The sequence below is a fragment of the Danio aesculapii genome, chromosome 15 (assembly GCF_903798145.1).
Source record: "Danio aesculapii chromosome 15, fDanAes4.1, whole genome shotgun sequence".
NCBI lineage: Eukaryota > Metazoa > Chordata > Actinopteri > Cypriniformes > Danionidae > Danio > Danio aesculapii.
This window is the reverse complement of record NC_079449.1, coordinates 21,544,007-21,557,626: the sequence shown is the minus strand read 5'-3', so window position 1 is coordinate 21,557,626 and position 13,620 is coordinate 21,544,007. Positions and strand designations below refer to the sequence as shown.

General features: G+C 35.6%; 1 protein-coding gene across 4 annotated transcripts in view; it reads left to right on the top strand.

Annotated features, from left to right (window-relative positions):
• The window catches only part of bcas3 (BCAS3 microtubule associated cell migration factor), a 386,382-nt gene that overhangs the window by 148,031 nt on the left and 224,731 nt on the right, over nt 1-13,620 (top strand). For all 4 annotated transcript variants that reach the window (XM_056473462.1, XM_056473465.1, XM_056473461.1 and 1 more), the window contains 2 exons: nt 50-246; nt 1,794-1,891. In XM_056473462.1, the coding sequence (XP_056329437.1) occupies nt 50-246; nt 1,794-1,891 (295 nt within the window). The remainder of the gene's footprint in view (nt 1-49; nt 247-1,793; nt 1,892-13,620) is intronic.

The following is a 13,620-nucleotide window of genomic DNA, read 5'->3' as shown; positions in this document are numbered from 1 at the left end:
TATTTCAAATCCTGTTTAAATGCTTGTCTCTATGTGTTATGCTTTTCAGGTGGAGATTGTGACCCACACCGGCCCTCACAGGAGACTGTGGATGGGCCCTCAGTTTCAGTTCAAGACCATCCATCCCTCAGGTCAGACCACTGTCATCTCCTCCAGCTCCTCTGTACTGCAGTCGCAGGGGCCCAGTGACACCCAGCAGCCTCTTCTTGATTTCGACACAGACGACCTGGACCTGCACAGCCTCAGGTGCCGCTGCTAAACACACAGTCACACACAACACTGCTCACATTACCAGCCACCATCATCAACACCAAGTTCACAATCTGACAGCATAGACTCAGGTTACGAACCACAAAACTCCACTAGATACACAGATTGACCAACTTTAGAGCAGCACTCTGTAAGCACACTGTGAACAGTTCATCTGTCTGTTATTCCTCCTTTTCTTCGTTCCAGTAGTCTGTCTGTCTGTTTCTCTGTCTGTCTGTCTGCCTGTCTATCTGTTGCTCTGTCTGTATGTCAGTCATTCTGTTTGTAGGTATGTAAATTGTTTGTCGTTCTGTCTGTCGTTCTATATGTCTGTCTGCCGCTCTGTCTGCCGCTCTGTCTGCCGCTCTGTCTGCCGCTCTGTCTGCCGTTCTGTCTGCTGATCTGTCTGCCGCTGTGTCTGTAGTTCTGTCATTCTGTTGTTCTGTCTGTCATTTCATCCATCCTTCCATCCATCCATCTATTTATCCATCCATTCACCCAACCTGTCTGTCTGTCTGTCTGTCTGTCTGTCTGTCTGTCTGTCTGTTTGTCTGTCTGTCTGTCTGTCTGTCTGTCTGTCTGTCTATCTATCGTTCTATCTATCGTTCTATCCATCTATTGTTCTATCCATCCATCCATCCATCTAACCATCCATATATCCATCTATCTATCTATCCATCCGTCTATCCATCCATCTATCATCCATCTATCATTCATCCATCCATCCATCCAGCCATCCATCCATCCATCTATGAACAGATATCTATCTATCTATCTATCTATCTATCTATCTATCTATCTATCTATCTATCTATCTATCTATCTATCTATCTATCTATCTATCTATCTATCTATCTATCTATCTATCTATCTATCTATCTATCTATCTATCTATCTATCTATCTATCTATCTATCTATATCTGTCTGTCTGTCTGTCTGTCTGTCGTTCTTTAATTTGTTTTATCTGTGATTAAAGAATGAAAGAACCATATAAAGACATCTTATTATTATTTGGTCTATTTATTCTTCTTTCATACTTTTGGTCTATGTATAATCTCTATCATTCTACTGTTTGTTCCTGTGTTCATTCTGTTTGTCATGCATTCGTTCAATCCACTGTTCTATCTTCAATTCTTTCTATGTATCACATATTTGTCTGTTGTTCTGTAATTTATTCCTTTCTACTATGTATATATATAGTTTGTTCGTTGTTCATTTTTTGTCATGTGTTTTTACAGTGTGTCATTCTTTCATTCTATTTCTTTCTGTTTGTTATGCGTTCATTTCTTTCTATGTTCGAAGTATCGTTCAATTAGTCAATCATCATTGATACTGTCGTTTTTCATTTTTTTCACTCCTATACATATACAATGCATGTGCAAGACAATATGGATTTAAATACTTTCGTTTTTGGATGTTTCTACAGACGCGTACATTGTGGCGTTTTTGATCTATGAAACTTTAAAACTCATTAAAATTAGCAACTATTATCACTCAGTACTGTTGCTGATGCTACTGTAATTTCCTTTCGAAAACCTCTCAGGATCCAGCCAGTGCGTTCAGAGCCCGTTAGCATGCCTGGTTCCTCTCGCCTGGTGGCTGACCGCAGAGGCCAATCTACAGTCATAGATACAGGCTCAGGTAAGACCCCTGGTCTTTTCCACTAGATCCGAAGCTCTTCAATCCAAACAACCCTTGTCAGTGTGATGAATCTGCATGTGCTTTTCACATGACTGAAGGTCTTTTTCAATCAGTTTGGCTGCGTATAATACGATTTTATGTGCTTAAGTTTCATGGTATGCTAAATAGAAACTATTGCAACCTGTCAGAAAAAAAGAGAAAAAAGGCTTATTCTGACCTTTGCTTTAGATCAGATGGATGATGTTTAAAGGGATTTAGTCTTCTTTTTTCATTTCTCTGGTTGTCATGTTAAGATAATCCAATTAACGGAGATGTGCTTGTACTTTTTCTCCATTTTAACTCTTTATATTTAGATATACAGCCTTCTGAACAAACTCAAATCTATTGCAGAGACTTAAAGTACACTGCAGTGTTTGCTCTTTTGCAGTCTCAGAGTGATATTCTGCTGTGTATGCTCACACATGCATGTGTACGGCACCGTCTTTCACGTTTCATTGAAATCAAAGCGCACCGTTTGCAAAGCTACACAATGCAGTTTGTCAGTAGAAGGTAGGCCGTGTTGACTGTTGTGATGTTTAGTGCTCAGCCTGTAGACACACATTAGCCGCATGGCACTGTCAGGAGTTTTCATCTTTAAGATTGCACTGACTAGCCGCCGTGTCTTCAGACGTACCTGCTGTTCCTTTGCATCTACTGACTTCCTGTCAAGAAAAGCGTCTCGTCATCACCTCACGTCTAAACCCTCACCTCCAAAAGAAAGAAAGTATCCATCTTTATCACACAGCTCTCCTCCCTCTGTTTCTGTGTCTGGAGGAGAGCTGCCGGAGTCGTCTTTATGGGCCGATGCTTATCAGTCTGTGTGTGATTGCTCAGCTCTCAGGGCTTCAAGCAGTGGCGCCTCCTCTTATCAGCGCTCATCGCTTTGTCTTTATGTCTTCAAAAGAGCGCACGGCCCTGTTTGTCCCTCTGAGCACAGACGCACCTCCTTTGCCGTGATGTCTCTCTCTTTCTCTCTCTAGTCCAGGCTGTCCTGGAGGATCTAATGCCATCCTGAAGGACAGCGGCTCTGTCTTGTTTACTGTTCAGGGCCAGTTTAGACTGTCTCTCACCCATTTGCACAGTTTCTTGACTGCTTGTATGGGCATGTGTCCTCTTTTTAAAAGCTTGTAAGCTTTAAGTAATTAAGGGAACTTAATTACTTTAGTTGTAAGCCTTAATTGAAGAAAAAAGTGTATGTAATAAAGTGAAGTGCATATAATTTACTTTTTTATACTGCAGAACTGAATCAAAATGTGTACTAAATCAGCATACATAAAAATACACACTAACTAATTAAGAAATGAACTAGCTAACTAACATCCCTAAACATAGTTTTTTTGCCTTAAATGCTTTAGTTGAAATACAGTAGTTATTTATTTGTAGTTTATTTTTAAATAAAATAAATAAATATTTTTAAATGGATCCTATTGTAAATAGGATTGTAAACTTGTGTTCTAATTGATAAAAAAGAGACTTAAATTAAATACTTCAGTTGAAAAAAAATATTATTTATGAAAAAAAAAATAATAATAATTATATATATATATATATATATATATATATATATATATATATATATATATATATATATATATATATATATATATATATATATATTTATTTTTTTATAAAAAATCAAAAGAAGTGTGTACATTTTACTTTACTTTATTATATTCTGTTATAAGAAAAAAATTGCTGGCTCATCACTAAAGGTTAGAATTTTAATTTAAAACCGTTTGTCAAAATACGTGCAAATGTGATCTTAGAATCGAGAAGCAGCACGACTGTTCGCTAGGATTATCACACACACCGTGAGACACAGATGATCCTCGCTCACAGACACAGGCTTCAAGCCTTGTTCACATTTCAATTGACAAGCGACCGTTAATTTCAATTGAGAGCGAGCGACTTCCGGCGACCTCTGTCTGCGCTAGCGACTGTTGGTGACCTGGTAAGTGTGTCCAGCAACACGTCAAAGTTGAGAATCCTTCAACTTTATGCAATTGAAGAGCGACTTTCTTGAGCGACAGCCAATAGGAGCACCAGTAGAGCTCACGTGATCCTCTTTCAGCTCGCTCAGAGGCCGGTTGTATTCGTGCTGTGTATATACTTACACTGACATGCAGGTTGCCACCCAGAGTGACAGGTAGCTACAAAGTCACTGCTAGTCTGAATGAGGATTCAGATTCACACGCACAGCTGATGTGATGCGTGTGACGACTTAAAAGCTCACGTGTCCTGTTCCCTTGCTGGAAGCAATCGTCCCTTGAAACGAAACTGGTGCGATTACTTCTCTTTGAAATAGACTGGAAAAAAGCAGTGCTTGTGCATCCACAGTCCTGCTACTTTCAAGAGCTTGTGATTGTTTTGTAAACAGCAGCGGTTGCTGTTTTCGCTTTAACCATTTTTAAAAACAGATTATTAATGGGTCTAACATTTACTCTGTGCGTGTAATCATCCTTTCATTCTCACACACGTGATGTTTTTCACCAGCTTTCTTTTGCTTACAGTTATTTTTTTAATAAGGTTTAATTATCATCCTTTACAATAACATTGCTCTAATAGGAGATTAACTCTCCATTTATCTATAGTTAACTGGTAGTCTGGGACCTTTAGCCTGGACAAATTACTGTGTATAGGTCTAGAATAATTTTTTAAAATGTCAATTGTTTTTGAAGGACAATTTTGTTAAAAAGTGTAAGTTTTACAGCTATATTTTGCTTGTTTTGACACATTATTTACATATTGGGGCAAGGAAATAATTAGTTGAGTGTGGTCAGAGAAAAATAGGTAAATCCTTAGTGTTGAGTCCTAAAAGGTAATGTGAAATAAAACTAATTGCAGCGCTACACTATAAAAAGCACAACCCATTTGCTCATTCTCATTGAGCAAGGTTCAATGCAACACACAAAAACGTTAAATAAACTAGTAATAATTTAATTCAAGTAATTTTATCATGCCAAAGTCAAATTTATGCATATAAAATATATTTTCCCAACAACAAAATTGTGGCTAGTGAAAATGACGAGTGGCAAGTAACCATAGATATTTACATTAGATGTCGCCTACCCTGTTGTTGTCTATTGGAAGGGATGCGTCAATAGAGCTGCCATTTTAGTACAGGATAGTGCTCCTTTGAAATGAATGCGGGACCAAGGTGCAGTGCAGGACTGTCCATCCAGAGCTAGAGATGTATACACAAATATATATATATATCTATGATCCGGAGCTTCCCGGTGGTCTGTATGCAAATATTTTTTAAATAACGAAAATTATAATGTTCAATTCACTTTTCTACATCGATGGATAAATGACCGCTTAGACATTGCCGACAAAGAGCGTGTGTTTGTGTGCATGGAAATGTATTATCCTCCCTTCCTGTTAAATTTGATCTGATCTGTTTCCTGAAACACACCCCCTCTCTTGCTTTCACTTCTCATTGTGACAGAGGGAGCGATTCGTTTGTGAATGAATCTCTGTTTTGAACGACTCATTCACTTAGCTGGCAATAATACAAGTTTCTGGCAGCGAGCATCTTGTTGTCATATTTCTTTTTCATTGTTTGCTGATTTTATTCAACAAAACTAGCATAAGCCTAGAATTTAGTGCTACTTTGCCTTTTTGTCAATGCAGTAACTTATAGTGACTGTCTTATCATCAATAACATTACTTGTTTAGCACAAAACTTCATAACATACATAAACGTAAAAAAACTACTGTAAATCTTACCTATAAAATGTTCTGCCTTTGTGCTTTGTTTTCTCATTATTACATCCATACACAGCGTAAAAGTTCTTTGGATTGGCCCTAGTCTTGACTAGCGCAGTTGAATGGCATTTGTCCTGGGAGCACTGTACAAATGTGTCCTGGGAACACTGTAAACAATATCTAGAGTGTACTGTATATCTATGGCTAGTAACGTTGGAAAACTACTAGCCACAGTGGCTGGTGATCAAAAAAAGTTAATGTCAAGCCCTGCATAGTACTATTTTTAAATAATAATATATAATGTTGATTAAAATAAAAAAAATAATAATGATATATGTTGTATAAAATGCAATAAAGATCATAATAAAAAACAATCACATGGATAATCATAAACTTATCATAATCATCAAATCATAATCTTATAAACTTAAACATTGTATTTTTATGTGGCGTCCTTTGTCTCATAGACCGCCTTTAAAAGATCTGTCTGTGTGTGTCTGTTACTTCCGGATGTGTGTTTGCTGACACTAAACCCATCATAAGCAGCGCCCGCCTGCTTGACACAGCATATCAGCAGAATACAAAATCTGCACAGCCATTGTCTCAGCTTCCCAAAAATCAATCGGACATGCAGCCGGCATTATCAATACTTTTATCTGGTCCCCGGAGCGTCACCCCGGCCCTGCTAGACTACACAGCGCATTGTGCGAAGGAAGACAGGAGGCGCTTTATCTATTTGAGCCATAAAGCAAGCAGGAACACAAGTCTCTTTTGATTGTATTTTGTTATGACTCAGTAGCAGAAACACCCCGTCAGTTGTTTAGCGAAAGCACTTTTCCTTCCTTACCCGGTTGTTGTGTGTGTGTGGTGTTGGCGGGATGGCAGGGGCCTGTCGGAGATCAGGAGATGAGTGGGCGACAGTGCACGAAAGATGCTGGCGTGTTGTGAGTTTGCTATCATGTCCTGGAAGAAGAAGCTTGACTGATATCTGCAAGTGTGTCTTGCATTGTGTCAGAAGCCGTGAGGTGTGTTTTTGTTTGTGCTCATCTGGTTGACTGTGGATTAGTCATGGGCCGGTTTAAGATTCTGACGGTATGATAACCTTGGATAAAAAAATCACGGTTTCACAGTATTGTGATTACTGCTCTAAAATTTATTCTTTTTACATGTCTGGGTAAAAAACTAAAACCTTTATCCCCTTTGAACACAATATATTTTATTTTGGGAAACATTTAAAATATTTTCAAGCAGTAAATGTCAGACAAATAATTCAAATGAATCATTGACTTCTGCTGTCTTTATTAGTTTCAAAAACAGACTTCTTTACAATTTAAAACGGCATCTTTGGATATCTTTTCTGGTGGAGATGCTGTTGTCTTACAAAAATTAAACGTAAGAAAATAAAAATGTTCATATACTGTAGGAACGGTATAACAGAAAATGTAGGCGGATTTCAAAATCTTGACTTTTCCAGCATACCTTGAAAAAGGTTATCATCCCATGCCTACTGTGAATTGTGTATGTTATGGTGGGATCATGTGAATTTAAATGGCCAAATGTGAATTTTATTGTTCAGTAAGTGTTCAGTAGTTGGTTGCCAATTTATGAGAAACCAGTACTTAATGTCATGACGTGATTCATAACGTGATTAAAATGGTCTTTTGAGAGAAAATATTTTTTTGTCTGATGTAAATTTAGTATTATTTTTATTCATATTATCTATATTATGTGTATTTCAGAATTGATGATACAAAAAAAATCAATAAAACACACAAAAAACATTTAAAAAATGTAATTTCACAGTGACAATTTGTACATTCGTTTATTCATTCATTCATTCATTTTCCTTCAGCTTAGTTCCTATATTCAACAGGGGTCGCCACAGTGGGATGAACCACCAACTTATGCAGCATAAAGTATGTTTTACACAGCGGATGCCTTTCCAGCCACAACTCAGTACTGGGAAACACCTATACACTCTCATTCACACACATACACTACGACCAATTTAGTGTATTCAGTTCACATATCGCGCATGTCTTTGGACAGTGGGGGAAACTAGAGCACCTGGAGGAAACCCACACGAACACAGGAAGAACATGCAAACTCCACACAGAAATGCCAACTGACTCAGCCGGGACTCAAAGCAGCGACCTTCTTGCTGGCGACAGTGCTAACCACTGAGCCACCGTGTCACCCCACTATTTCAACAAAAAGATACAAGTAAAATGTTAATTAAAAGTTGAATTACCTCAGATTCCCTTCCAGTCATTTCTATTCAAATATTCATCTTTATTTAACCAGGTATTAATTCATCTTTAAAAACCCACTGAGATCGAGATCTACTGTTCAAGGGTGACCTGGCCAAGAGTTTTACAGCACACGACTTATTAAAATAAAATAAATAAATTAAATAAATTCATTAATATAAAAATGTATTTCTTATTATATATTTTTTAATAATTATAAAAACTAATATAATAGTAAATACAGTTTAGTCTTTCAGTAATATAAAATTGCAATATGTTAAAAGCAAATCCACTGAAAAAGGGATTCTTGTTGTTTGGTGTATAGGATAGACCAAAATAATTCAGTAATTTTACTGGCATCTATCCAGTCAGTGTCTTTCAGATTTTTTTAAAATCCAGAACACATAATAGTAAAATAACTAAATAAATAAAAAATACTGAATTAAATTCAAATACAATAAATATTAAACTAAATAAATAAAAATAAATTATTAAAACAAAAAAAATGAAAGTCAAGATTTCACTTATCTCAGATGCCCACAAATATTTTCCTCAAGAACACAGACGAGTATAAAGTAGGTAATTCAGTTAAATAATATATTAATTAAATAACTTGTTTATTTAGTCATTATTTTTTTATTTATGGCAATGTGTAAAATATTTCTTGATGCCACCTAAACAACCACAGTTGTAACTTTATCTAAACTAATCAAATTTTGGTGCTGTCAAAGTGTGAAGTTTTAATTGACTCAATAACCTGTGACCATTATACATAAACAAAAATATTATAATGAAACAGTAAAAAGCAAACAGACAAATAAAGAACATTATTCCCCCTATGTTTCATTCTTAATACCAAATATTGAATTCTCCAAAATATTCTCCAAAAATATTGAATTCTCCATGTTTTTAAGGTACTTTACAATCCTGCTTGTACCCCTGAGCTACAGGAGTGTCCCACATGACCCTAATCACCACTGATGACCGTTATCACATCGGGACTAAAACTGCTCTCGCCGATACTTATCATGCTCATCATCATCATTGTTTGTGCCCTGCGTTTTTATCTAGCGCCCTCACACAGCTTCAACTCTGGTGCAACCTGTGTGTGCGTGTGTATATGTGAGTGGCAAGACAAAGCCATCTCTGTGTGTTTTTGGTGTAGTATAGAGTGCCTTCAGGCCAATGGGACAGGCCTGATCGCTCGCCTGGTTTCCTCTCCCAGCATGGCTGATCGGGCACCTGGACTCAACCTGCGTCCAGCAGTAATAGATCCTCACCCGCACTCTGTAATTACCTGAATATGGGCATAAAGGTGGCTTGTTGTCGGAGATACTGCGCACATTGAAGCCAAAAGGATCCTGACGCGGCCGTGCCACATGATCCCCCTGAACAATGAGAGGTGTTTTTTGAGTTGCCTATAGATCGGGGAGCCGTTCCCTTGACCCTGTTTCAATAGCAAATCGCCACCTGCCCCAGGCCTCCTTTCTCTGCCACACTCAGTGACTCCATTCTTCTGCTCCTGACCTGGAAGTCCCCCGCCATAATACTAAAGCCGCTGCCGCGGACGCCTGGCCAGATTGGCTGATCTGACTGTGAAAGATGCCATTCTTATCATCTATCAAGCCTACTGTCTGACAATCACAGGCCCAACAGACTTATCGGGCACTGTCATCTCCTGCACTTCTCTTCCTTTCTGTTTTCTTTTTTTCTTCTGTGTATTTTGGTTTGTTTATTATGTGATATTGCCACCGCATAAGGAGAAATAATAAAAAAACAACAGCAAAACAAGTTATATTTTATAATATATATATTTTTTATAAATGTTTTTAGAAAATAACCTTGTATTTAAATTTTTTTTGTTATTTATTATTATGATGATTTTTTTTCTTCAAAAAACTATTAAATTATTTGCAGTTTGGGTTTTGTTAAAGTTAATAATGGTTATTTATGCAACACAATTATGTAATGACATTTTTCTCAAACATTTTATAATTATTGGAAAATAAAATGTATATAAAATATAAGATTAAGGGAGCACAGCAAATATTAGTAACACAATTATTTTTATTTTGAAAATTAAAATTGAATGAATAAATACTTTATTAAATTAAATAAATTCAAATTCAATAGTAATAAATTATTGTCTATTTTTTATTATTAAATTAATAATAATTAATAACCAATATATATTAGTACCAAATAAATGTACATTATTTATATAGTCTGTCTTGAATAATTAATCTTACGCTTATAATACAAATAATGTCATATTTACATACACAGGTGGATCTGTCAAGGTTTAGAGTCAGTGGGATTTTTAAATGGTTTAAAATAAGCTTCTCCTGCTCACCAAGGCTGCATTTATTTAATCAAAAAATACAGTAAAAATAGTAAAATTGTGAAACGTTATTGCACTATAAAATAACTGTTCAAAAGTAGTTTATAATTTAATTTAATCATTTATTCCAGTGAGTTTTCAGCTTCATACTCCAGTCTTCAGAGTCACATGATCCTTCAGAAATCACTCTAAAATTTATTATTATTATTATTAATGGTAGTAAAAAAAATAGTAGTAAAAGCAATAATGACTGGAGTAATTTATTTGAAACTACATACAATAAGAAAGCAGTTATTGAAAATGTTAATAAATATTTAACAATATAAAATTTTTTTTCCACATTTAATAAGTGGCAGAAATGCAGAAAATAATTTTCTTGAAAAAAAAAAAAAAAAAAAAAACTGACCGAAACTTTTTACCGGTATTGTGTATATATATGTAGAATTTTGTATTTGATTTTTATTCTTTTTTTATTGTAATGGAAATTTTTTATATTGATGATCATACATTGATGATTGAAAATTACATATTGATATTATAAATATAAATTTTGCTGAAGTAAATAGCAAATGCATTATAATTTTTGTGTAATCTACTAGTTATTTAAGGAGCTGTAGAGAAATTCTTATCTAAAAAATTGTCTTTAAAAATGTCTGTGAGCCCATCCTTGGGATCCTTTTGCTCACAGAGGCTGTCTGTGTGTAAACTGATCCTTCTCCAGTGAATTAAAGCAATTAAAAGACAAACTTTGTATGACTTTGTTCAGTTTCAGTCTTCACATTAAAATGTATTCCTTGTAAAAGGGGTGAAAATAATTTCCCATTACATAAATCTTTAGTGACTTTGACATTTTATCCGGTTCACTATCTTGCAACTATGAAACTTAACAGGGTACATTTGTATTTTTTATTTTGAACACTGAAGGAAGGAGAAACTTTCTTACTGTCTCTCTTTCTCTCCAAGTGTTTTTTTTTCTTACTTGAGATGAAGGTAAATCATTCAGCACTTTTTGGTGTCTGTGTAGCATTCTTGTCTTGCTTTTTTTTGTTGGCCGTCATGACAGAACAGAATGATTTGACCATATGTTATATTATTTTAGTGGACAGTAAAAGAGGACAGTCTGAAAATACACTTTGCACTTTTGTTATGCTATTTCTCATATTTTAGCATTTGTCTGTATCTAATCCACTTGTTTAGCAACTATCTTTCTAGAACACCCTAGCAACCACACAGCAGCGATATAGACAACCCTTGTTGGCCAGCGTTGTGTGTGTGTGTGTGTGTTTGTTTGAGTGTTTGTGTGTGATTGAGTGTCTATGTGTGTGTGTTTGCTTGTGTGTGTGTGTGTGTGTGTAGTGCCAGGGGCAGGAGCAGCTGCTCTTTAAAGCGACTGAATGGACAGCAATGTGTCAGGCATCTGCTGTGTTCTCGCTCAAAGCTTTTACCTCCACAGTGCTTCAAGCCACTCGTACCATCAATGTATGAATCCCATCCTCATCATCTACACAACAAACCACTACATCGCTTAGTCTTTGTGTTTTTGATGTTTTCCAGCCCCTCTGCCTGTGCAGAAAGACTCAGTGCAGGGCTCTTGGAGGAGTGGACTTTTCTCATATGTGGGCTTGTGTGGGAGATTTGGGGCAGAATGGAGCACATCTGGTGGAGTGGGGTTAGATGTTGGAGTGCGATGAGGTGACAGGAAGGACATGTGCAGGCGTTGGCACTCCATGTGTCATTAGGATACTTGCAGCCATGATGGCAGACAGCAGTGGGCGACTTTTAGACCTTCGCCACCTTGACCTCAGACTCTCAGTCTTATTATGTGACTTTCTTTTCTCAGGAACACGTAGATTGCTGTAACTTTTCATGGTAACTTATGGTTAGTTTATGTAATTTTTTTAAATTGTTAATTTAATAATTAATAAATAAATAAATATGCCATGCTTCCCTAATTCAAAGATACGACTATTTCAAAAGCACTTCATGCTGCAAGCACATTAGCTGAAGTATAGATGTTAAATAATAATGATAATGACGACGATGATGATGAATTATGATGTTTTTTTTGATGAGGATTATTATTTATTATTATTTAATAATAAAAATATTGATGATTTTTTTCATGATGATGATTAATATTTATTATTATTAATATTTTATTATTATTATTATTATTTTAATTATTATTCATAATAATAATTAATGTTTGCGTGGGTTTCCTCTGGGTGCTCCTCCGGTTTCCTCCACAAGTCCAAAGACATGCGGTATAGGTGAATTTGGAAGGCTAAATTGTCCATAGTGTATGTGTGTGAATGAGTGTGCTTGGATGTTTCCCTGTGTTGGGTTGCAGCTGGAAGGGCATCCGCTGTGTAAAACATATGGTGGATAAGTTGGCGGTTCATTCCATTGTGGCGATCCCGGATTAATAAAGGGACTAAGCCGAAAAGAAAATGAATGAATTACCTTTTATAATAACTTAAAAAATACTTAAATAATTTTTTGGGGAAGTTTATAATCAGATTTAGGACATGTATTTGTAAATAGAAAACTGCCGTATTTTTACATCCAGATGCTAATAATTTGTTGTTATAAATGTAATCTTTAACTAATCTAAATTTTTTTTTACATTTGAACACTGAATATTTTAATCTTGGAATGCCACTAGAAGTATAAATAACACATGTTTTGGATTATAGAAAAAAAAAGATAATTTATTCAAAAAATGTCCTTCTAGAGCAGGGGTGCCCAAACGTTTTCTTATAAAGGGCCAAAAACAAAACTTGATTGAGGGCTGTGGACCGAAATTCAATATACCAAACTGTATTACAATGTCATGCGTAATTAATTTATTTGCTAATATTTAAAAATAACTAGAAAATGTTGCTTTAAACATATTAATTATTGATGCAGCATCATATTTAACAATTTATAATGAATTGATTATAGTAAAAACATAAACAATCCCATTTATAACACAATGGAGTTCAAAGTTGACTACACAGGTGGAGCTATTCCTAGCTTTGCCTTGATTTGCTCACCGTTGTTTTGTGCATTGTCCTCTATCTGACAGTTTTTAAACTTTTTTAAAAGTCTGATTCATTTACAACATTTAATTGAAACATTTAATTTTAGCTGGCTTTTTTTTTTTGTTGCTCCTGTATTAAACAAAGAAACAAAAGGTTACATTAAATTCGAAATGACGATCTCTGTCAAAGTCATTCGCCTTAACCAATTCCTCATTATTCTTCCTCTATTTTTCAGATGGGATGGTGGATCAAACCAAAGGTTACAATGGGCTAACTTTGCCCTGTGGACCCTACTATGGGCACCTCTGTTCTAGAGGTTTAATAAAAAAAAATTTCTCCCTATCATGCTTAATTTGTCAATAAATG